Here is a 12907-nt window from a genome sequence, read left to right as displayed (position 1 = left end):
TGACAAGAAGTTTATGACAGTGGAATATACCAAACAATACCAGCACCCAAAACTTCTATATGAAGTGCATCTATTGGATTTTTTCTCATCTGTATTTGAGCTGATTCCTTGGATGACTGGATCTGGAGTCTGAATCTTCTTAAGTGAGTCGGATTCCTAGTACCTGTTCCAATTCTTGTCTCCTCTGCTGGACCTGAAAAACAAAAATAAAAAATAAAAAAAAAAATAGATATAATTTATTTATAGTATTATAGATACTATAGCATCTGATGTGTTTTGTAATGGAAAGAAATACTTTGCACTCACCTTTGAAAATATGTAGCGTCCAACAGCTTCTGTAACCCAGTTTGAGTGATAAAACTCAGTTCTCCTCTCCTCCTCTGGATTACCCACGGTGTCTGTCATTAACTGCATAAACCAAGACACAACATCATAAATGAAGGATGAAAAAAAAAAAAAAATTCAGATTGACCAACTCCAATGAGGGAAATCCAAAGCTCTGAGTATACCTTGAGGTCTCGGCTCTGAGACTTGAGCCAGTCCTGGATGAAATCCTGCGGGTTGTTACTAAAGCTGAGCATGAAGTCCCTCTGGGTTTTCAACTGATTGATGGATTCAATAGTCTCATGGATCTTATGGAGAATGTAAATGTTTGGTTAAAAATAGCCTCTTTACCTTATAATGAGTGGAGAATAATTTACACAAGGTGTCATTTACGTCCTTGCACACACACACACCTTCATCTCCAGGGTAGCAATCTCCTGCTGATTGGTTGTGGATGACAGGAAGCTGGTCATCTGAGCCTTCAGAGGGTCGTCCACCTCAACATCGATATCAAAGCATGCAGTCTTTTTCTGATCATTGGGATCCACACTGACAAAATGATACAGCAATAAAGCAGCATTTGATCAAAATCAAATAACCATACTACTACTACTAATAATAGCATTCAGACAACTACACAATCTAAACTGTTAATACAATTATCCACATTTTAGATTTTGCAATAGTCAATAATTGTATTCAACAGTTTCTCCCCCCCAAAGTTCTCATCAATGCCGAACACGAGTTGGCTGTTTTTCTTTCCCTCAAACTCACCAAATTAAAATAAATAAAATTTTAGTTTTGCTGAGAATTTCATTAGTAGGTGCAAGCTATATTCAGAAAAATTAGTGTGATCAAACTTTGTTTTTTTTTTCCGTTAAAAAAGTCATATATATATTGTATTAAAAAGAATAAAAAAAAGAGAGAGTAAACAAAAAAATATATATATATTTGAAATGAGCATGTAAACTAAAGTAACTACTGAGAACATTCAGACCAGAAACCATAAGCACACACCTGATGTTATGATTGATGACGATGGGGTCAGGGTGCTGAAGGAGGCTGGCGAGCTTCATGGGAATATCCGAAAATCTCATCCTGGGGCATCCAAAAATCTGCAGGATTACAGCAGTTCAGTGACACATGGCTCAGTCTATAACCAAGGAGTTCATGGTCAAGCACCTATCCCATAGTTGTCTTTGCACAAAGCATGCTGTACAGTATATCTCAGATCAAGACCTAAACTAAATTCTAAAGACAACGAGAGTGGCGCTTCGCTGTGAGGGTGTTTCTATATGGTTGCTAAGGTCTTCTGAATGGTTGACAGGGGCATTGCAAAGTGGGCCCAAACAAGTCTCTATGACAATCAAGTCTTTACATTTGGCTTGGGTCTCTCTGTCTTTGTATACATGGGCAGTTTAAAAAGAGATCTGACATTGAGAGGAAGGACGGAAGTAACACGGGAGCTAATGCAGATTTGAGTGTCATCAGCTTAACAGGGCAAAAGGCAACCAAGTAAAATAATACGGTGGTTTCAAGCAATTAAGATTTAGTAAAAGTATATAGACTACAAAGAGAATTGGGCCAAGAACCGAGCCCTGGGGGACGCCTCTGTTGACAAGTCAGGAGCACTGGAAAATGTCTTTCTCTGGAAAAAAGACAAATTGCTATCTATCACTTAGGTAAGATGTGAACAAGTGCACAGCTGTGCCAGTAATAACAATGGCTCAGAGGCAAGTGAAAGCAGGTTGTGGCAGACAGTGTCAAATGCAATGCTTAGATATCAGGGTTTCTGCAGTTTTTCTGTTCTAATGTGTTTTAGATTGAGCTTCTGTAGGGGGCTGCAGACAACCTATTAGTTAAGAAAAAAAAACGTAGTGATAATTCATTTATAATTAAAAAGGGTAAAAATTGAAAAGAGCTTTCTTAGCGTAAGTGGTTTGTTGCAACCTGGATATTAAAGAATTGTGAGAACAGGCTAGGGGTAATTTCCTGCTAGGAGTGCTAAACGTTTTGTGTACCTGTCTGAAGTATCGGTTGCAGTTAATGAACTCTTTCTCATGGCAGTCTTGCAGCTTGTTGTTTTTGATGTAGAGCCACAAGGCTTGCATGATACTGGCTCTGGTCTGAGTGTGGACTCCCAACAGTCGAGCCAGACGTGGATCCAGCTTATACTGCGGAGGCTAAGTCAAGAACAAGGAGAAGACAATCATTAAAGACAACCATATACTCTGTAACAAACAAACTTATGACATGAATAGACTGAAGTTTTCTTTTCTTTTGAAAACCCCTTTAGTTTTTTTGGCTTTTAGTCCATGTCTGTGAGCTTTTAGGCTATATGCTAGTGTTCTCCTAAAAGTAGACAAAACAAACTTTAAAATTTAAAAAAATGTAAGTTAAAAATGTACATTAATTCATTCTATCTCTTAAGAGAAAATGTACCAAAAAAAACAATAGCTGCGTTTACATGGGTCAATCGGAATGAAATCAATCCGATTGATGAATCCGAACACGGTGTTTACATGAACGATAAATAAAGTAATCGGGTTGATGTGCGCGTTTATATGTCACAAGATTCAAATCGGAATTGATTTTTTGACATGCGCACACTGCACGAATATGCCGCTGTTCGCGCATAACTATTCTCCTCTATTGGTTCTTTATTTTTTTTAAACAGCAGACTTAATATTTATCCGTCTCTGGTCATGCTCATCGTCTCCAAATCATGATAAATATTAAGTCTGCTGTTTAAAAAAAATAAAGAACCAATAGAGGAGAATAGTTATGCGCGAACAGCGGCATATTCGTGCAGTGTGCGCATGTCAAAAAATCAATTCCGATTTGAATTTTATATAGAATTTTATATTTTACAATTTATATAGAGACATGCCACTTCCTCAATCCTCAATACAACTATATAGGGAAAACCCGTAACGCCAAAGATGGCGGTTGTATGCACATGCCCCGACCCTCCCGCTGGAAAGCCAATCGTCTGCTTTTAACAGTCAAGCCGGGAAACATGTAAGCCTATCGTCTGGTTCCACCGACGCATGCGCACAGTTGAGGTTTGCGACAGCGGAGACGAGAACCCTTGCGCATGCGTAGTAAACGTATAACCTGTGGGGGAAGAGGCCTTTTAAACCTTATTTTGGGGCAAAGTCATCAAACTTTTTCAGCGATTTTTATCATATTTTACTGCTGTTTCTATAAAAGCAGGTTTTATGTCCCGGTGACCAGTGAAAGTGCAGTTCTGACTCTCTGCCCATTCATTTAGATAGGAGCCTGGTCTTGTTAGTCCGAAATAGCTGCCCGGAGGCGTTGCCAAGATGGCGGCCGAGTGGCATGACTTGCCTAAAAGGACTTTGGCATGACGCGTTTTGCCGACGCCGTGCTGCTTATATTGATCACGCAGTAAAACCCCACACCCAAAACCAGTCTTCCATGAATGATAATCTGAAACAAGCACTGGTGGGACGTTGTCCTGCTTCACTTCACAGACGCTGAGTGAAATGAGAATTTTTTAATAACAGAACAGTCATTTTATTCACTTTATTCAACAGGAAGAACAGCTCGTTCCGTGCGTCATATGTCATTAGGCTATTTCAACGTCATTGCACATGAGCAGTCCTTTCAGTTTCGGTTTTCAATCCGATCAAATGTTTACATGTTCCCTCGATCGGATTACAAAAGGAGTAAACCACCCCTTTCAATCGGATCGAAATTTCAATCGGATCGATTAAGGTGTTTACATGAAGGTTTTTTAGTCCGATCGAGCCATCAATCCGATTATAAGTGTCCATGTAAACGCAAATTATGCATCTTGCATTCATGGGCGTATCTAACCGTCACCTGCTTCTGAATAGCAAGTGGTAGTGGCACGATTCACAAAATTACAATTCTGTTTAATGATAATGTGATGTAAACGAATGAAAACTGGCTATTAAAAAATACATATATACACGCCAGTCAAAAGTTTGGAATAGTTAATTAATATTTTTCAAAGAAGTGTAATATACTCGTGTAATGCAAAGCTGAATTTTCAGCTTCATTACTCCAGTCTTCAGTCACACGATCCTTCAGAAACCATTCTAATGTGCTGATTTGCTCCTTAAGAATATTTTCTTATTATTATCAATGTTGAACAATTTTTTGCTGCTTAATTTTTTTTATGTGGGAACTGTAATGTATTACCATTCAAAAGGCAAGTACACTAATAAAAAAAAGTGACAGTAAAGACATATAATGTTACAAAAGATTTCATAAATCTTGCATGATGATTCCACAAAATAGTTGCCACAAAAATATTAAGCAGCAAAAACTTTTTAATTTTGTTTTGATAATAAGAGCCATTATTAATAATTGAGCACCAATAATAACTGATCAAATTTGAGCACCAAATCAAGCATATTGGAATGATTTCTGAAGGATCATGTGACGCTGAAGACTCAGCTTTTCCATTACAGAATGAAATTAAATTTTAAAATATATTAAAATAGAAAACAGTTCCTTTAAATTAAAAAACATTTCACAATATTATTGTTTTACTGTAGTTTTCATCAAATAAACACAGCCTTGGTGAGCGTAAGAGACTTCTTTCAAAAACGTTTAAAAATCGCAATTATTCCAAACTTTGGACCGGTATTGAATGTGTTTGTGAGATGTGTATGTGATACCTGGTGATCTAGCATGAGAAGGAGAGTACATTTCACATTCACATCTCCTGGTCTCTTCACCTGAAATCCATCAGTCTCCTGAGTTGTGGGCATTCTGTGCCACTAAGACACACAGAAAAAGATATGACTACAGATGTAATGACTGGATTTACTGCAAGAGAGTACATGTTGTGTTTGATGAGGTCATCATTATTTAAATAGATTTATTCATTGCATTATTATTTTTATAATAACACTATAATGTCATACCTCCACCAAGTGGTTGTCTGGGCCATAAAGTTCTTTGTCCAGTTCAATGACCAGGCTTTTAAAGAAGGATGAAAACTTTCGTTTCTGTTTCCCAGGCTGAGGAGAGTTAGAAAGAGAGAAAGAAGTAGGGAAAAGGGGAGAGAGAACACAAAATGTGTTCATGCCATTGATTGATACTGCATTGTTTGGAGCTGACCGCACTGGGGGGATTTTTTTTTAGAAGCAGCTCACACAGTTATTGCGCCAGTACTGTATGTGTTTGCGCAATGCCTTGCCTGTCCCTCCCTTGCAGTACCACACAACGTATAACTCAGGCAGAAGAAAGTAAAGAAAAAGAATAATTTCCTCTTTTCATGTGGCAGCAGCACAGCCAGAGGTCTTTAGCTGGCAAATACATGCTTAGACATTTACGGACTAATTTCACAAAATGGACTAAAGTTTCAATTCCCTTTTCTTTGAAACGTCTGGGAACATGGAACAGCTTAGAGCACATCTGGTTTGAAGGAGGGAGTTGAGGACATGAGCCAGTGAAGTTAAGCTGGCCAACAGACCAAGAGACTCAAGACTGCCAAATAAAATAGAATTAAGGATAGGGGCGACAAAGTCAGATTGTAACTAGAGCCTTTACTGGTCATGAAACACTGTAAATGGACTCCACTGCGTGATCGCTCAAACTTGCCTGGAGTTCACATACGTGCCAACAAGTGAACACATAGTGAAAATCATTACATACATCCTCCAGGAGTTTGCCTTCCACTCGAAGTTCCCAGGATGCCACTTTTTCAGCCTCCTCTCCCTCTGGCTTGCCAGGTGTGTAGGTGTTAGAAATGTAGATCCTCAGTTTGCGTTTTTGCTGGATGAGTAGAACAAAGCGCATTGAGATAATAAACAATTTGGTTAATTTCTTCATGATGGCATAGAGAAAATAAAAGTCTAGTAGCCAGTGAATTCCGAAGCTAAAGCAAAAAGGGTTAGTTACCCAAAAAATTAAATTCTGTCATCATTTACTCGTCTTGATGCCGTTTCAAACCTGTATAACATTCTTTCATCTGTGGAACACAAAAGAAGATATTTTGAGAAATGGAAGGTCACCGAAACAGGTTGGTTACCAGCTTTATTTCAAATATCTTCTTTTGTCATACAGGTTTGGATATGACATGAGGGTGAGTAAATGTGCGAGCTTCCCTTAAACTTAGCTAAACTAAGAATTCATCTCTAAATTGCTACTCCAGTCTACCACATCTACCGTGATCGGCTTTTTGATGGCCTCCTGTATCTCCATGCGTTTGCGTGCAATGGTCTGGTCCAGCTTTCTCTCGAAGGCCAGAAGGTCCATGTAAGCCTGAGACTCTGGGACCAGATCCCTGATCTGAGGAAAACCAAAATCATGCGAAACTATGCACTTCAGCATCACAAAAAAGAAAAGAAAAGATTTACACTATTCTGGTTAAACTCACCCTCTGTGGGAGCACTTTGTCAGCCATCTTACGCCTCTTCACCCTGAAAATGTAGAGCAGATGTGTAAGGAACATGACTCAACACAAACATATGTTAAAATATTACAGAGTGCAAAGTTTAAAGCACTGCAGATCTAAAGTGTAAGCCACAAAATATAACTTTTTCTTCATAAATTTTACAGTGAAACATTCATTATTTTGGATAAACATTTAAAAATGATTAATCTGTCCTGATCGAGCTCAAATGCTGAATTACTTTAACATACTCTAATGTAATAATGCTTTAATAAGAGAGTTTTAAGGGTGTGTTCACACTTGGCATGTTTGGTTTGATTAAACGAATCCTGGTGCGATTGCTCTGTTAGTGCGTTTCATTTGAATAAGTGTGAACGCTGCCACCGAACCCTGGTGCACACCAAACACGCAAACCAAGACCGCTCTGATTGGTCTCGGTTCACTTCCAAACGAACTCTGGTGCAGTTTGAATGAAATATGAACCCAACACGGACCAACATTAAACAAACCAAAAAAATGTGACATGATGTCACAAGATGCGACCCTAAAAAGGACAGAATGCTCAAGCATACCTCTTTTTTCTTGTCATAGTCGCGATGTTGTCCATTACAGTTTGGAACAGGCGTCAGAATCGCGTCTCCTCGCAAGAGATCTTTCTTTGTGTGTAACGGAGGGATTCCTGCAGCTGTTTTGACTCCTTAACACATTTTATAAGCTCTTCACGAGTTCTCAGCTGGTCAAAAGACCATGTAGGTTACGCACATAAAACGAGTGCATTTATCCAAGCACACAGCATTGTTTTCATAAAAGCCGACCAATCAGGTTGTGAACATATCCCTATGCCTTTAGGTTCGGTATCTTTAGGTTCAGTGTTGAAAAAATGCCAATGTGAACGCTAAGCGGACCAGGTCCAGGACTACTTTTTTTTGGTCCGGACCAAACTAACCAAGCGAACTGAACTTCAAGTGTGAACTAAATCCATTCTGCTCCAAAATGAAAAAAAAAAAAAAAAATGTATATATATATATATATATTTTAAATTTCAACAATTCCAGTTGGGCCTGTTTATAACACAACAATAAACAAGATAAAAGAGGATTCATAAGGATCTCGTGTTACTCATTTTGTTTAAATAAATAAGCAGCGATGCATGAAGCACCACTCACACAGAAGTCGTTTTCAAACTAAGCATTTTTCTGTTGGTCAACGTGACTAATTCATCAGACCAACTTAAACATGCGTGAAATCTGCATGGGGAACTCTTTCGCCCTTCCGCAAAACTTCTGATCGCATGGATTCCCAAATGCTTGAGCTCAAAGCAGAATGGATTCTGATTGGTTGTCAATCTTTTTTATTGATTTATTGGTTGTCAACTCCATTGACTTGACTTGGGACAAAAACTACGATAAAACCTGTTGGAAAGCATCTTTTGCAGCGATTTCTGTGTGAGCTTATCAGTGAACACCCCAGACCACTCGGTGAGTATAACGTCTTTGTAAACTAAAGTTTAATGCGTTTTATGAAGGATTGTTCCTGTGCACCTATACAACCATTGTGGAGGTGGAGGGGTGCACCGTGCAACCACAGAAACCGAAAATTCTCGGGACAGCAGCATGTGTCCAAATTTTAATCTTAACCGTTCTATTTCATCAGAAACGACCTTGAAACAGGGATTTAAGTGTAAAATACCGAACTTGTCCTTTAAGATAGTGGTTCTCAACGGGGGCGGTACCGTCAGTGTTGTAGGTAGCCACTAGGCAGGTTTTTTGAGTTCATTTCTATTGCATCACGATTGAAAGCAGTATCAATAATGTCAAAAATATGATGTGCAGTCAAGTTTGAGTGTGTGTATGCTGTTTAAATGAGTGTTCTCACCGATACGCTTGTTGTGATTCGCAACAAGCGTATCGGTTGTTTTGACGAGTTGTATTTTGACGACTAAAATCCAGCGCTAGCTAGAATCACGCAGCGGAGGAATGGAAAGTTGACAAGTCATTAAAAAGTATTGACCTAAGAAACACTTATATATTTTCAATAAATCATGTTCCCATTCACTCCGGTGACGAATTTTAAAATGAATTAAAAACGAAATTCTATTTATAAGGTAAAACTTTTTTTTTTTTTTTTTTTTTTTTTTTTACATTTTTAGGCATTATCAATGCCTGCCTATGCCTAATGCCAAAATGTTTTCTTTGTTCACCAAGTAATTTACTGGTCAGGCATTTTTTGTTAACGCGCAAGACAGTAAGGAGAAAATGACAATTTGATGGATAATTTAAATATACTCTGTAATCACATTTTGGTAATGTATTAATTCCGCCATGACATCTAAGCACGAAACGCTGCTTGGATAGTTTCAAGATAGTTAAAAATAATTAATAAAACAATAATAATTTAATTGAATTAATTTTTTTTAATTACAGGGGGGCATGCCCCCGAACCCCCCTAGAAGGCCCGAGGACCACCCACCACAGATTTAACAAAAAACCTGTGAGAAACACTGCTATTGCTATGCAGGGACCTGGATATTGGATAGGGGGTCCTGGCCCAAAAAAGGTTGAGAACCACTGCTTTAAGACAAACCATGTGTAAATTCATGTCGACACCATTGCTGAGTATTTTCTCCTTAAAACTGCAGTGAAGCAAAGACAGTCTCAAAAACACCGTTTGAAATCACTGGTGTTTTTCAGACGTCACAAACTACCTCTACCTTGTAACCAATCACGTCAACGAGTGGATCTTTGAGCTGGTGTGAGTGAGTGGAGGCGGGGCTAATTTGCATAGAACCGCATATACTAAATGAGACATGGGTGTTACATTCAAGCTATTTTAAGGCATGAAGAAATATTTTTCAAGGAAAAATAAATGTCATTTTGGTGTTCATAGATGAGTTTTAAGGGATAAAATGATTGACTACATGGTGATTTTAAGTGTTTTAAAATAGAGGCGAATAAAGTGTGCAAGATAATATACATGTATCTAATTTCAATGCTATGGCTTTTGTGTAGATATTTAAGATTAAAGATGGTTTGGATTTAAATGAAATAGTAACATTTTACAAAAAGAGTCCATTTGAAACATTAACTAAGGTTAATACAAGTATTGTTCATTGTTAATTTCAACATTTACTAATACATGTTTTACATTTTAAAGTTGTATCTCTTAACATGGTTAATGCACTATGAACTAACACGAATGATCAAGGTATAATTAATGCTGTATATTAATATTTTTATATTTAAAAAGTACAGTACATATTCATGTACAGTTTTTAATTTTTTGTAATAAATATAAGCACTATTTTATGTTTGTTTTCATTCAGTATCCATTTTAAAAACTATCGAATGATTAATCGGTTAGCGGCCAGCGTGGTCCAAGCTAGTTATTATTATCAGTAAAATCCACAATCGGTTGAACTCTAATAACTGCATTTACAGACAGCCTGTCTAGCGCACAGAGCCATGCCAGTGCTGATCCTCCTGAAATATATCAGCAATTTTTGAAAGCTTCTTGTCCATTGAGAAACAGAAAATTTTAGAATAACCCAACAAGCTTATTTATATAGCAAAATAATAATAATTATAATATGGCGATAATATCGCATATTGCAATATTGAGCCACACAAAATCACCGCAAGGGAGATTCCTTTACTGTGACAGCCCAAATTACGAGGACACACACACACACACAAAAAAAGATGTGCATAAGTAAATAATTTATAATAAGTACGGCAATATTCCATAAAAAATTAAATAAAAATCATCTAAAACAAACTTTTCTTGGGGCTCCAAAAATAAAACTGTCCTTTGTTCATAAGGCCCATAAACCAGACACAGAATTGTGAAGTGAATGCTACAATAACTTAGCATTCATGCACAAACAATGATACTAAATGTACTAACCCCCTTCTCTGACCCATAAGACCACCGGACTGCTGCTGTTGCTGCTGAAGAAGTCTCTTCCGGTTGGGGTCCATCGCGGCTTGAGGCATCCCAGGTCGCATGGGCATGGCTCCACTATAAGACGGACCAGGTAGAGGGGAACCCATAGACCCCATGCCCCCCATTGGCATTCCTCGGCTGGGTGGCATACTTGGGCGCTGTGGGTACGATTGCAGGATTTGAGTATTACTACTTTTAACACTCAACTGTTAAAGGTAAAGTTTGTCCAAAGTAAAACTTCACGTAGGACTCCATGACTAAGCTATAAGCTGGCCTATAAGGGTAGCTTACAAAATACGTTAAAACCTTACAATAAGGTTCTATTTGTTAAAATTAGTAGGCCTACATTAGTTAACATGAACTAACAATAAAAATGAATTATTAAGCATTTATTAACCTTAGTTAATTTTAGCATTAACTAATACATGATTAAAATCAAAAGTTGCATATATTAATATGATTTAATAGACCTGAGCTAACATGAACTAACAATGAACAGTTGTTTTTTTATTAACTAATGTTAAAAAAGATTAATAAATACTGTTACACATTGCTCTTTATTGCTCATTTTAGTTAATTCATGAACTAACTAATGGGAACTTATTGCAAAGTGTTACCAAAAATAAAGTGGCGGTGCCATACACAGTGATGATATCAAATGGCTTTGAACTTTACTTGGATACATATCATGAGGTAATGAATACCATATTCATACACGACATTTGTGTGGTAGCCTACCCAACCCTGCAGTAAATATTATTACTATATTACATGTTCAAACATCTTGGTATTACCATATGTCCAAACTAAATCTTATTACCATGGTATAACAAAATGGAGTAGTATTACCATGGTACTTTTTTGTTTAAGCCTAATGTTTGCAAGTAACTTTAGTTATTCAAAGTAAAGCACGCGCGTTTTCTTCATGGTGGGACTCAAATGCGGAAGTAGATGTTTGTTCTTCATGGGCCTGAGCGCTCAAAATGATATTTAAACATTTTCTTTTTGTATTTATATAAAGAAGCATCATTGTAGATTATTTTCTGACATATTTCATGTCATAAATGTGCCAATGAATGCAAATGAAATGACTCTTCCTCAATTAAGACAGAAGGGAAGACTGAAGCTATGGCGTGATGCTAAACGCAGATAATAAAGAGTGGTTTCTTCACTTACTTGGTGATACTGGTTCGGAGAACTGCCCATCCCTCTGTAGGGTGAATTCTGAGGCATTGCTGACATTCTCATTGCGCTGCTGTGACCCGGGTTAATAAGGTTCATGCTGTTCATGCTTGGGTTTATTGGGGTAACGTTACTGTGGTTGACGGGGAAACCCGATCTAGAAGCCATTTGTGATTATTTTCACAGCTAATAATCGTTAAGAAATTAAATTAAAACCGTTACGCATTCACTCGATAAACGTACGTTGGAGTCACGCGTAACCACATCTCGTTCAAATATCGATTTATTCCTCCGTCTTTACTTGGCGATCGATGTCCGCTGAATGTGTCATATCTTCCTATGTCAAACCCCCATTTATCTTAATGATTTCCTCTCAACAACATTTTAACAGCCTGACCAATGTCGACTACAGTTATCAGTGTGTGTGGCTTTTCAGATCTCCGCCCCCTGGGTTGCCAAATAACTTTCCCTCGTAATAAGTTTGAAAGGTGTTTTGAAACTTTTAGATGCCTCGGACCTCCAAATGCGTTCATCACCTTGCGACAGACCCCTTCCTAAAATGTAAAGACAGATAGGCTATATTTTAATGTATAAAAACCCACTTTATATATATATATATATATATTAATTATTCAAATTAAATTGGCTTTAATATATATATATATATATATGGCCGCATATCTGAGATTAACACGAACGTTCTATTCATATTTGTTTTCTCATGATTTATGACCAGACTTGGGAATATTTCAATATGATCTATTATCAAATTTGGTAAATATGAATGTAAAAAAAACCCCCAATTGTATTGATAAATTGAGAGCACGTTAACTGTGACAGCCCTAAAAATACAATTTGTAATATATATATATATATATATATATATATAATTTTTTTTGTTTTGCGGACGCCCTATAGCAGCCGCTGATTAAATGGCCCAATAAAACCCACTTACATGAACTTCCACAAAGAGATATAGTTCCAAGACAAATGAACAAGTATATTTGTGTATAATAGACAGAGGTACGTGAAATATAGCCTATTTAAATAAGACCAATTGGGATC

The 12907-nt window shown here is 37.3% G+C and overlaps 1 protein-coding gene across 1 annotated transcript; it reads right to left on the bottom strand.

Annotated features, from left to right (window-relative positions):
* On the bottom strand, window positions 1-12251 carry smarcd2 (SWI/SNF related, matrix associated, actin dependent regulator of chromatin, subfamily d, member 2). The gene is made up of 13 exons (XM_056245833.1): window positions 11837-12251; window positions 10622-10818; window positions 6704-6746; window positions 6493-6615; window positions 5980-6099; window positions 5247-5342; window positions 4998-5099; window positions 2346-2507; window positions 1342-1439; window positions 738-873; window positions 510-632; window positions 307-408; window positions 1-193 (listed from the first exon to the last, which is right to left on the bottom strand). The coding sequence occupies exons 1-13, from the start codon at window positions 12008-12010 to the stop codon at window positions 140-142; spliced, it is 1530 nt and encodes a 509-aa protein (XP_056101808.1). The 5' UTR covers window positions 12011-12251; the 3' UTR covers window positions 1-139.
* Window positions 12252-12907: the final 656 nt, after the last annotated feature.

This window comes from Rhinichthys klamathensis, unplaced genomic scaffold, assembly GCF_029890125.1.
Source record: "Rhinichthys klamathensis goyatoka isolate OS25496 unplaced genomic scaffold, OSU_Roscu_1.1 h1tg000035l_1, whole genome shotgun sequence".
Lineage (NCBI taxonomy): Eukaryota > Metazoa > Chordata > Actinopteri > Cypriniformes > Leuciscidae > Rhinichthys > Rhinichthys klamathensis.
Note: the sequence above shows the minus strand (reverse complement) of the source record. Positions and strands in the feature narration are given on the sequence as shown.

Excerpts from the sequence above, each read along its gene's own strand:
- smarcd2 (XM_056245833.1), bottom strand. The coding sequence starts at position 12,010 with ATGGCTTCTAGATCGGGTTTCCCCGTCAACCACAGTAACGTTACCCCA. Across the intron at positions 6,747-10,621 it reads CTTATGGGTCAGAGAAGGGG|GGTGAAGAGGCGTAAGATGG; the intron begins GTTAGTACATTT and ends CTACATTTTCAG. Across the intron at positions 5,343-5,979 it reads AAGGCAAACTCCTGGAGGAT|CCTGGGAAACAGAAACGAAA; the intron begins GTATGTAATGAT and ends AACTCTCCTCAG.